Source organism: Ranitomeya variabilis, chromosome 6 (genome assembly GCF_051348905.1).
Source record: "Ranitomeya variabilis isolate aRanVar5 chromosome 6, aRanVar5.hap1, whole genome shotgun sequence".
NCBI lineage: Eukaryota > Metazoa > Chordata > Amphibia > Anura > Dendrobatidae > Ranitomeya > Ranitomeya variabilis.
Window position 1 is genome coordinate 473,593,944 of NC_135237.1, and position 12,797 is coordinate 473,606,740.

Consider the following 12,797-nt stretch of genomic DNA (forward strand, 5'->3'; position numbering starts at 1 on the left):
TAAGCCTAGGGTGGAAAATGCAGCAGGTACCGGTGAATTTCAAAATTAAAAATAGATGCTCCATACCGTTCATTATGGCCCCATAGATGCTCCACATAAAGCTGTGCCATATATACAATGCTCTGCACCGTTGCCCCATAGCTGTGCCATATATATATAATGCTCTGCACCGTTGCCCCATAGCTGTGCCATATATATAGTGCTCTGCACCATTGCCCCATAGATAGCTGTGCCATATAGTGCTCTGCACCGTTGCCCCATAGCTGTGCCATATAGTGCTCTGCACCGTTGCCCCATAGCTGTGCCATATAGTGCTCTGCACCGTTGCCCCATAGATAGCTGTGCCATATAGTGCTCTGCACCATTGCCCCATAGCTGTGCCATATAGTGCTCTGCACCGTTGCCCCATAGCTGTGCCATATAGTGCTCTGCACCGTTGCCCCATAGCTGTGCCATATATATAATGCTCTGCACCATTGCCCCATAGCTGTGCCATATAGTGCTCTGCACCGTTGCCCCATAGCTGTGCCATATAGTGCTCTGCACCGTTGCCCCATAGCTGTGCCATATAGTGCTCTGCACCGTTGCCCCATAGCTGTGCCATATAGTGCTCTGCACCGTTGCCCCAAAGCTGTGCCATATAGTGCTCTGCACCGTTGCCCCATAGCTGTGCCATATAGTGCTCTGCACCATTGCCCCATAGCTGTGCCATATAGTGCTCTGCACCGTTGCCCCATAGCTGTGCCATATATATAGTGCTCTGCACCGTTGCCCCATAGCTATGCCATATATATAATGCTCTGCACCGTTGCCCCATAGCTGTGCCATATATATAATGCTCTTCACCGTTGCCCCATAGCTGTGCCATATAGTGCTCTGCACCGTTGCCCCATAGCTATGCCATATATATAATGCTCTGCACCATTGCCCCATAGCTGTGCCATATAGTGCTCTGCACCGTTGCCCCATAGCTGTGCCATATAGTGCTCTGCACCGTTGCCCCATAGCTGTGCCATATAGTGCTCTGCACCGTCCATTATTGCCCCATAGCTGTGCCATATAGTGCTCTGCACCGTTGCCCCATAGCTGTACCATATAGTGCTCTGCACCGTTGCCCCATAGCTGTGCCATATAGTGCTCTGCACCGTCCATTATTGCCCCATAGCTGTGCTGCTGCTGCTGCAATAAAAAAAAAAAAACACATACTCACCTCTCTTGCTTGCAGCTCCTCACGTCCCGTCCCGGCGTCTCTCCGCACTGACTGATCAGGCAGAGGGCGGCGCGCACACTATATGCGTCATCGCGCCCTCTGACCTGAACAGTCAGAGCGGAGAGACGCCGGGAAGATGGCGCGGCGCCCGGAGTCTGGAACGAGGACAGGTGAATATGCGATACTTACCTGCTCCCGGCGTCCCGCTCCTTCCCCCGGACAGCTGGTCTTCGGTGCCGCAGCCTCTTCCTCTATCAGCGGTCACCGGCACCGCTGATTAGAGAAATGAATAGGCGGCTCCGCCCCTATGGGGGGTGGAGCAGCCTATTCATTTCTCTAATGAGCGGTCCCACGTGACCGCTCAGGGGAAGAGGCTGCGGCACCCAGAGACCGTGGGACGGGCAGGGGGAGCGCCAGGAACGCCGGGACTAGGTAAGTATGCCTCAGCGCCCTCTCCCCCTCACCACCGATCATGACTCGAGTATAAGCCGAGAGGGGCACTTTCAGCCCAAAAATTTGGGCTGAAAATCTCGGCTTATACTCGAGTATATACGGTAGTTATGTATTTGTATCACCTAACTCTATAAACTGTATTAAAAGAGAACATCTCACCTGTCATAGATATACTGTATAATTTCTAATGTACCTTATATATTTGCCACTGTTCTCCTGAAATAGGTTTATTTTGTTCCTGAGTCTCTCTTCCTGAAATATGGCCCCCTCTGCTCAGCTTCAAAATTTAGTCTTGTTAGTCAAGCAGGGGGTTGGACACGATGACCCTTGAGGTCCCTTCCACCTCTAACATTCTATGATCCTAAGTGGTCATTGTCCTCAAGAAAAGCTAACAAGTAGATTTACATACAGAGAAGTGCAGGTCCTATGTCAGGGACAGAGAGGGGCAGGAGCAAAAAGAAAAACAAAGCCAGATTCAGGAGAACTGTTGTATTTATACCAGGTAAAAAGATTACAACTCTATAGCAAATAACAAGGTCTTCTGCAAGGCCTATTTTGGCCTTCGGGATGACAAAACAGTTTCATTTTATTCTACAAGGTGTTCATTAGCGCTAGATATACAGTATAGCTTTAAATTCTAATGCTTGTGAAATATATAAAGCTTGTCAAAAAGTTGTAGAATATATATGTATATTTACTACTTTTGTGCAAGAAAAGCCTTTTTCATGGAAAACTTTTTGCATCACCGCATTCTGTGAGCCATGATGTTTTAGTTTTTTGTTAACGTTGCTTGATTAGTATTTGTTTATGCATATTTTTGCAAAAAAAGTTATTTTAGGGTATACATAAAACGAGGATGTCACATGGTGCCCCAGAATTTTATTCTGGGGCGCTATATTGAGGACATCCTCGTCCTTTGGTCAGGTGATGGCCCTTCCGTTGAGAACTTTGTGATGTATCTGAATGACAATGATTTGGGACTTAGATTTACATGTGAAATAGGAGGGGACAATATTCCTGGATGTGTACATCTTGAGATGTCCTGATGGGCACCTCGAAACATCTATTTTCCACAAACCAACAGCATCTAATAAATCCAAACTGGAGAAATATCACATCTGCACCACCGTAATTGGTTAGACCCTTGCACCTCAGGAGTATGTAATGATACACCGTATAAGCCTTTTTGTCAAACAAAAATCTTTTATCACCATAAACGTTCCACCTGGGTGCCGCTTTTAAGAAAAAAACAGTTCATATGAGAATACCAAAAAGGAAAAAGTAAAAGCGCACTCACCGGTGATGAAAAAATGTGATTTATTCACACATAATTATGTGATGCAGGGAGGGTGGTGAACGCACGCGGAAGACAGCCGTTTCGTGCTATCAAGCACTTCAACAGGTCCAATGAACCTGTTGAAGTGCTTGATAGCACGAAACGGCTGTCGTCCGCGTGTGTTCACTACCCTCCCTGCACCACATAATTATGTGTGAATAAATCACATTTTTTCATCACCGGTGAGTGCGTTTTTACTTTTTCCTTTTTGGTATTAACAGCATCTAATAGTTTGCTGAGATTGGAGAGTTACCATCCGTTTACCATAAAAAAGGGGATCCCAAAAGGGCAGTTTTTAAGACTTAGAAGAAATTGCTCATCTTTCAGAGATTTTGAGTCCATATCCAACAATCTCAAGAAAAGATTTAAAGATCGTGGATACCCTGGAGATTTAAAGATCGTGGATACCCTGGAGATTGTGAATGAGGGCTATAGACATGCGGCTGGTTGCAATAGATCGGAACTCTTTATACCTAAAATCAGAAACGATAAAAACCAAATAACACGATTGATCGGGACCTTTGATGACCAAAATAAAAGGGTCATGGGAATCCTTAAAAGGTACTGGGGGGTTCTAAAAGCAGAGCCTGATATTGGTGGTGTCATTTCATATCAGCCCCCTGTCACATATAGGAAGGGGAAATCTGTCCGTGATTTTGTGTCCCATAGTCATTTTAATGCTCCCAAACCGTTAGGCACATGGCTGGATGTCAGAGAATCAGGCACATTTAGATGTGGTTCATGTAGCTTTTGCAAATATGTTAAACCTAGCAAAACCTTCACCGGTGCTGCTACAGGTAGAACATACCAGAATAGATGTTTCGCTAATTGCAAGACAATAGGGGTGGTGTACATGTGCACCTGCACATGTCCACTTGATTATGTGGGCAAGACAAAACGACAATTGAGAGTGAGAATTGGGGAGCATATTGTAGACATCACCCACAAAAGAGATACCCCTTTGGCTCGCCATGTAAATGACATACATTTGGGGGAACTCAAATCTATCTCGTTTAGGGTGATTGAGACTGTGCCACAGTCTGATAGACAAGGTAACTAGGACAAAAAGATCAACCAGAGGGAGACAAGATGGATCTTCTGGATGGAATCTACTAGTCCTGGGGGCTTGAATGAGCAACTCAATTTTGGGTGCTTTATCCGACATGGTTAACGTCGTCAAAAATGCTTCTTGCCAATGTTATATTGGTCCCTACAGACCATGACAAAATGTATCAGCATGTCACCCATATTGGGTGACCCCTTTTTTCTTTATGTGTATACGATTTTGGGACCATACGCCTGTTGATCTGTAACTGCGGTCTATTTAAATAGGGATCACAAAGTTATGCGGGATTTGAGCATGCCCTTAATCTTATGAATATGTGATGATAATTAAATACTTTACATATGATACTATGTACGCCATGTGTTTCTATCATCGTTATGATTTGATTTTAGGTCATCATATGCCGTTTTCTGTATCTACATTTAGGGCTCACCTAGGCCAAAAAAGGTTTTTCCAGCATTACATCATATCGTTAGCTTAGGAGCGCAATCGCGAGTCACTGATATTAAGAAGTGACGTGTTGGATATGCGCTCCACTTCAGCATATTATTCAGTGTTTATCATGGAACGTATTTAGCATTCCATCGCTACCGGAAGTGACGCACATTGCGTTCCACCGTTGCTTGAGGTGATGCCAAGGAATGCGCTCCAAACCAGGCACCATATCCATTACTGCATCTCAATAATACCGGAAGTCATTTGGGCACTTCCAGGGTTACCAGTATTTACCGCTGAGCATAACATGCTTTCAGATCCACGACTATCTGACCGCGTGCAGCGTCTTTGTATTTCTTGCTGCACATCGCCTATCACTGGCATTCCCCTGATGAACCCCTTGGGATCTCTTATGGGGGAAACGCGTCGGGATGGGATACCATTCCCTTGATATAAGTGTATTTTGACTTTATAACGGTGCTGTGAGTTTGGCTGCTTTGTATTATTTTTCTGCTTTACCATGCCGACCAGGTACATCACCATCTGTTTATTATGATGATTCTTTGCTTACTTTATCTCTGGCGATGATGCCATCATATTTATATATTTGGAATTTATTTTGATCAGTGACTCCTTTCTGGCGATGATGCCGATATACCTCTGGTTTTGATGCCTATATATTTCTGGCGTGGATGCCCCTGTGTTTCTGGTGATGATGCCATTATGTCTGTAATAGCCTATGATTTTTTTTCTGGTGATGATGCGGTCTATCTACAAATTTTACTAGTAAGAGGACACCTATAATACTGCATATGTGGTTTTGGACATTAAGGTTGAAATATCTCGTTCATATTAGTCCTCTTTAATATCACAATCAGCGGCCTACAGATATATTAATCACTGCTCTTCTCCACTGTATCATTGTATCCTGGTGAACAAGATAAGTTATAATGGCAGAATGATTTACAGATAGTTATATACGTTGATTTGTATTATTGATCTCTCATCACTTAGGCTATGTGCACACGTTCAGGTTTTTTCGCTTTTTTTTTGCGATAAAAACGTGCTAAAAACGCATAAAGAACGCATACATATGCATCCTATCATTTAGAATGCATTCTGCAATTTTTGTGCACATGATGCGGTTTTTTCTGTGAAAAAAACCGCATCGCGGTAAAAAAAAGCAGCATGTTCATTAATTTTGTGGATTTTTCGCATTTTTCTTGCTATTTAATGCATTATGAAAAAATGCAAAAAAACGCACAAAAAATGTGCAAAAAACGTGCAAAAAACGCATAAAAAATGCGAAAAAAACGCATGCAGATTTCTGGCAGAAATGTCCAGTTTTTGTCAGGAAATTTCTGCAAGAAATCCTTAATGTGTGCACATACTTTTATCACTATTATATTTTACATTCTATAGAGCTTATTGGGGCTCAATAACGTTATACAGATTGATACTACATTGCAGCAGCAGCACATTTTGATTTTTCTGTGGTGTGTTTGGTGGTGGCTTTTTTGGTAGGGATATCTTTTTAGGGCTTTTTAGGGTCAGTCTACATTGAGCGGGGGAGCCATTTCGTATCCCAGTGAGCCAACCTGCGCTGCAAGGATGGGACTTTATTAGGGAAAGGCACCACTATCTTCTGTAGTCCATTTTCCTAATAAGTTTCCATTATATTTATGGGAATATTATTATTATTTGACCCTATTATCATGTTCCCTGCCATTGGTTTCTTTATGTTTGGTTTCTATTTTTTGATATTTTAATCAGGAATATTAAAGATTTTTGTTTTTAGGTCTTCATTTGTAATTGTTGGTTCTCCTATACATAAAACACTTTCATTATTTTTTATGGGGAGTTAAATGGAACCGTCACCAGAAAAAAACACTATTAACCTGCATATATGAGATTAATCTGCAGAATAATAGCGTTTTTATGCTGGCTGGCGACTGCACATAGCTGGGCGCTCCGGGGAGAGAATGACCTTTATTCTCAATAGCTGCGCTTGGGTTTCAGTCATGGGGGTGGCACCGGGTCAATCACAGTGGCATGGCAGCTATAACCGCGCCCCGGCCCTAACTGACAGACGGCCCCAATGCAGAGCCAGTGTCAGTCAGGGCCAGGGCCTGGTTTCAGTCACTGTGTAGAAGCATTGGTTCACTCCCTGCTCAGAGTATACAGAGTGGTGGCTATAACTGCGTATTAGGACTGGCTTGCAGTCAGGGCCGCCGTTCTATATACTCAGAGCGGTGACTGTACCAGCACAGGCGCCCCCCCGTGACAAAAACGAGAATGGTGCTGGATGGAATAAAGTTAATCTTCTAAGTGCAGATACCAGCCAGAATAATAACATTATTAACATGCAGATTAAGCCCATATCTGCAGGTTAATAGCGTTTTTTCTGGTGACAGGTTCCCTTTAAGAGGAAAAAAAACAGCTATTTAGAAATTGTATTTGTTTTTTTCAAATGACTATTACGATGCAGTATAAATTTTAAGTTTTATATACAGTCATTATAGATGCAATAATCAAATGTGCACCTTTTTATTTTAAGCCCTCCATGACCGGAGCTTTTTTCAGTTTTGCATTTTCGTTTTCCGCTCCCCTCCTTCCCAGAGCCATAACTTTTTTATTTTTCCATCAATATGGCCATGTGAGGGCTTATTTTTGCGGGATGAGTTGCACTTTTGAACAACACCATTGGTTTTACCATGTTGTGTACTAGAAAATGGGAAACAAATTCCAGTTGCGGTGATATTGCAAAAAAGTGCAATCCCACACTTGTTTTTTGTTTGGCTTTTTTGCTAGGTTCACTACATGCTAAAACTGACCTGCCATTATGATTCTCCAGGTCATTACGAGTTCATAGACAACAAACATGTCTAGGTTCTTTTTTATCTACGCTAAGTGGTCTCCATTTTTTGTGATCTGTTGTCGGTGAGGGCTTATTTTTTGCGTGCCGAGCTGACATTTTTAATGATACCATTTTGGTGGAGATATGATCCCTTGGTCACCCATTATTGCATTTTAGGGCCAAAAAAGCGAAATTTTGGCGTTTTGATCCTTTTTTTCATTGATGGATCGGGCGATTCTGAACGCGGCGATACCAAATATGTGTGTTTGATTTCATGTTTATAGTTTTATTTTGAATGGGGCAAAAGGGGGGGTGATTTGAACTTTTATTTTTTTTTATATTTTTATACCCTTTTTTTTTTACTTTTGCCAACCTCGGGTTGTCATGTCGACACACCGGTGACCTGCGATCACGTGATGCAGGTCACCAGTGTACGTATTTCTGGCATGATTGCCGGAAGCGCCATTTAAATGCCGCTGTCAGAATTTGACAGCGGCATTTAACTACCGTAGTTAAAGGGAACCTACCACCTCGTTTTTTAAAAATTAGATAAAAATAGTGTGAAATAGGGACAGAGCTGGGCTTTACATTAGTGCCTCTTTGGTGCCTTTACACCCCCGTTAGGCTGCCCAAATACCTTTGTGAAGTGGCCGTTTTCTGCTGTCACTCAAGTGGGTCAGGTCGGATGGGCGTGGTCACAGCGCAGTTTGTCCCCCAGGATCCTGCTCATCATTACGTTGGTGGCGTAGTGGTGTGCGCATGTCCAAAGAAGATCCACTGCCCAGGAGATGAATAACGGCGCGGTCTTCGCTATTCAGCCGTTTACCGGTGGGCGCGGCCATCTTTCCTGTGGCCGCGCCTGCGCAGATGGAGCGCTCTGCTGCCCGGGACTTCAGGAAAATGGCCGCCGCGATCTCCATCTGCGCACGCGCGGAATCCCGCGGCCATTTTCCTGAAGTCCCGGGCAGCAGAGCGCTCCATCTGCGCAGGCGTGGCCACAGGAAAGATGGCCGCGCCCACCGGTAAACGGCTGAATAGCGAAGACCGCGCCGTTATTCATCTCCTGGGCAGTGGATCTTCTTTGGACATGCGCACACCACTACGCCACCAACGTAATGATGAGCAGGATCCTGGGGGACAAACAGTGCTGTGACCACGCCCATCCGACCTGACCCACTTGAGTGACAGCAGAAAACGGCCACTTCACAAAGGTATTTGGGCAGCCTAACGGGGGTGTAAAGGCACCGAAAAGGCCCTAATGTAAAGCCCAGCTCTGCCCCTATTTCACACTATTTTTATCTAATTTTTAAAAAACGGGGTGGTAGGTTCCCTTTAATAGCCGCGGGTGGACCATAATTCCTCCCGCGGCTATTGCAGGCACATGTCAGCTGTTCAAAACAGCTAACATGCCCCGGGAAAGATGTGGGCTCACCGCCAGAGCCCACATCAAAGGGAGGGATACTGACATCGGCGAACTATTACGCCCGATGTCGGTAAGGGGTTAATATCTTTGCAGTGAAATTTTGATTAGTAAAAACAGAATGCAGAAGCTTTTCAAGGCTTAAATATTCAGCAAGTTATTTAAACAATGAATTTGTGCTAATTATCAGCATCACATCTAGTAACTTACCTGATTCACTTTCTGCCCAAAGAGCAGCTGATCCAGACAATGTCCTAGGAAGTGGGCCAACATTTCCCAGCTTTGATTGGAGATGGTTAATTAAAAATGGAATTGGCTGGTCGGGTGTCTCTGTAATCAACTTAGTCATTAATTCCTAGAGGCAAAAAAAAAATAATAATAATAATTAGACTGCAGTAGAAAAATCATAATTAGGCTCCAATTTCAATGGTCTTCAAAAAAAGAATGTGCTTAAAATCAATTAAAAGCAGTAATGTATTAATTTGACATTGTGTAGTTTTAATAATATTATTGTATTACAAAAAGATATAGCATCCAAGATCAATATTGTATATCACTCCTTCACTGAACATCAAAATTTTAATGGACTGGTTTAATTGGATTTTGGAAGCTAAAACAAGACCTAGAGAGTCAGAAATGCCACATGTGAAGCAGATTCAGATGAAATGCAGTCTGTGTGGTCCGTCTCTGGATTCAAACACACAACTAGCAGCATGGCAGGCGGCAGCTTTAGCAATGAGCCACAGACAGAGATGTTGAGTAAAAAAGGATTATTCGTGTCTAAAGAGATATAACGGATGCTTCCTCTCTTCAGGTACAATATATACATACAGTACAGAGCAAAAGTTTGGACACACCTTCTCATTTAAAGATTTTTCTGTATTTTCATGACTATGAAAATTGTAAATTCACACTGAAGGCATCAAAACTATGAATTAACACATGTGGAATTATATACTTAACAAAAAAGTGTGAAACAACTGAAAATATGTCTTATATTCTAGGTTCTTCAAAGTAGCCACCTTTTGCTTTGATGACTGCTTTGCACACTCTTGGCATTCTCTTGATGAGCTTCAAGAGGTAGTCACCGAAAATGGTCTTCCAACAATCTTGAAGGAGTTCCCAGAGATGCTTAGCACTTGTTGGCCCTTTTGCCTTCACTCTGCTGTCCAGCTCACCCCAAACCATCTCGATTGGGTTCAGGTTTGGTGGGTGTGGAGGCCAGGTCATCTGGCGTAGCACCCCACCACTCTCCTTCTTGGTCAAATAGCCCTTACACAGCCTGGAGGTGTGTTTGGGGTCATTGTCCTGTTGAAAAATAAATGATGGTCGAACTAAACGCAAACCGGAAGGAATAGCATGCCGCTGCAAGATGCTGTGGTAACCATGCTGGTTCAGTATGCCTTCAATTTTGAATAAATCCCCAAGAGTGTCACCAGCAAAGCACCCCTACACCATCACACCTCCTCCTCCATGCTTCACGTGGGAAAATTGTAAATTCACACTGAAGGCATCAAAACTACAGAAAAATCTTTAAATGAGAAGGTGTGTCCAAACTTTTGCTCTGTACTGTATATAACTCGTTTATATAAATACAGGTGAAACTAGAAGTTTACATTCATTATATAAAAAGACACATATGCATGTTTTTCTCAATATCTGACAAGAAATCAGAATAAACCTTTCCTTTTTTAAGGTCAATTAGGATTCAAGTCTATGTCCCATCCCCTGATGATGCCGCTAACATGGTGAAACATGTTGGGGGGATGTTTGTGCTAAAATCTACAGTCCTATTCTGCCAGATGTGTTAGCATCCCGGGTGCCATACATGACTATTCTAATACAGAGCAGCAATCACTCTGTTAATTTCAAAATAATTTAGGCAGATTAGGGACTGAATTTTATACCCTTATTTTTCACATTTTAGTTTTCAAAATTAAAAGTTAAATTTTAAACTGAGGGTCTATTTGGGGTTCTCACCAATTTGTTAATTGAGATATATGTATTGTGACAGGGTCACTGACATAGTATATGAGGGGAGATATGTGTTACTGCAGAAAATGGCATCAGTTATGTGAAACCAGGATATTTTCCTCCAGCACACTATGTGTCGAGAGGGTGAAATTTTGAAAGTTGCATACATGGACTGGTTTTATGAGAGCACCAATAGAGCAGGTGGGAGGGTCCTCACCATATCTCCAATTGCCGCGCCTACACCGGCAGGTGTACTGACAGGACAAGGGGTGATGTCTCGGTCAGGTGATCATCACATGGTCTGGCTTAAATAGTTTGTCTATAGAGTCAGTGTGGGTTGTGTATTGGGAGAGGAGGAAGTCCCACCTAGCTCCAGGAGGAGCTGAAGACGTGCTACCTGTGTAAGCAGGTTGCGGGATGCAGTGACAGACAGGCGGCAGAGCAAGGGTTAACAAACAGGGTATTAACTCCTCACAGGGAGATAAATGGTTAAAGAATAGGTAGAAGAAACAACAAGTACAAAATATTAGCAGTCCAGTTAGTAAACTTATTGTGTCCTTAATGCTCCTTCACTGCAGATGATTCCCTAGGGGTTGTAGCACCAGCAATGGCTGGGAAGAGGTCCACAGAGGGGGTTTTTTGAACAATGATTCATCTTCTCAGCGGTTGGTCTCTGGTACCTTCCGCTGAGCCCCTAGTCCATCAACTTGTGCCGCCAGAGCAAACCAGGCCACAGCACTGTCGTGGTGGAACGTGGGTTGTCATCCAGCAAATGACAGGGTAGGCCGCAAACAAACGTCCGATACTCGGCTGTCTCTTCTCCGCACGTGTGCAATGCTTACAGTCTCTGAGTGCGCAACACCTCTCTCCTTCTCGGCCCTGCTGTTCCCGACAGGAGCCGACAGCATCAGCCTATCGCAATGCCGGTGCTCAGCAGGCGAAGCACACTGCTCACCCTGCTGCACGCTGTCTGTTCGCGCCAAACTGACAGCCACTGCGTGCGCTTTTACTTTTATAGCGCCCCTCCTACCAGGGTCATGAGGTTAGTCCGGTCCCTCATTCCTTCCCCCAGGCAACATGGGAGGCAGCCTCAACAGTTCCGGACCCAGCTCGGTACAGGTACCCGCAGCCCGGTCTTCCTCCTTACACCTGCAGGTGAATCCGGCTGGCAACAGACTGTTTTGGACGGTATCTTTGTTTTGTTTTACAGTTATGCCAGAAAGGCTCTGTTTTTTGTGCTGAACCCTGCTAAGGTTTTAAGCTGTCCATAATAAAACCAGCAGATTCCTGTGTCTACCTTGTGAAGCAGCCGAGTGTATCAACCCCTCACAGTATGCATGGCCTAATATTAGAAAGTAGCTAAAGGTAATTTGTCTGTCAGTCACAGGCAGCATGAATCAAAGCGTGGCTGCATAAGTGTGAAGAAAGTTTAAAGGGAACCTATCACCCCGTTTTTTTCGGTATGAGATAAAAATACTGTTAAATAGGGCCTGAGCTGTGCATTACAATAGTGTAGTTTGTGGACCCCGATTCCCCACCTATGCTGCCGAAATACGTTACCAAAGTAGTCATTTTCGCCTGTCAATCAGGCTGGTCAGGTCGGATGGGCGTGGTTTCTTCCCCCAGATATTGCGTAGTTTTCCGTTGGTGGCGTAGTGGTGTGCGCATGTCCAACGTCCCCAATCCTGCACGGGGGGGTGAAAATAGCAGCGATGTCCGTTATTCCATTGGTGGTCGGTGGGCGCGGCCATCTTCCTTTGGCCGCGCGTGCGCAGAAGCGGCCTCTGCTGGCCGCGGCTTCAGGAAAATGGCCGCCGCGATCTCCATCTGCGCACGCGCGGCATCCCGCGGCCATTTTCCTGAAGCCGCGGCCAGCAGAGCGCCGCTTCTGCGCACGCGCGGCCAAAGGAAGATGGCCGCGCCCACCGACCACCAATGGAATAACGGACATCGCTGCTATTTTCACCCCCCCCGTGCAGGATTGGGGACGTTGGACATGCGCACACCACTACGCCACCAACGGAAAACTACGCAATATCTGGGGGA

The 12,797-nt window shown here is 44.5% G+C and overlaps 1 protein-coding gene across 5 annotated transcripts in view; it reads right to left on the bottom strand.

Moving 5' to 3' along the window:
- The window catches only part of C6H8orf34 (chromosome 6 C8orf34 homolog), a 350,072-nt gene that overhangs the window by 240,152 nt on the left and 97,123 nt on the right, over positions 1-12,797 (bottom strand). For 4 of the 5 annotated variants that reach the window (XR_013217047.1, XM_077270640.1, XM_077270641.1 and 1 more), the window contains exon 2: positions 8,988-9,132. Coding sequence is in view for 4 of the 5 variants with exons in the window: in XM_077270640.1 (XP_077126755.1) it covers positions 8,988-9,132 (145 nt within the window). In the remaining variant the exon portion in view is untranslated. Of the gene's footprint in view, positions 1-8,987; positions 9,133-11,593; positions 11,725-12,797 lie in introns of those variants that run through there. The other variant, XM_077270639.1, reaches the window with a different exon arrangement.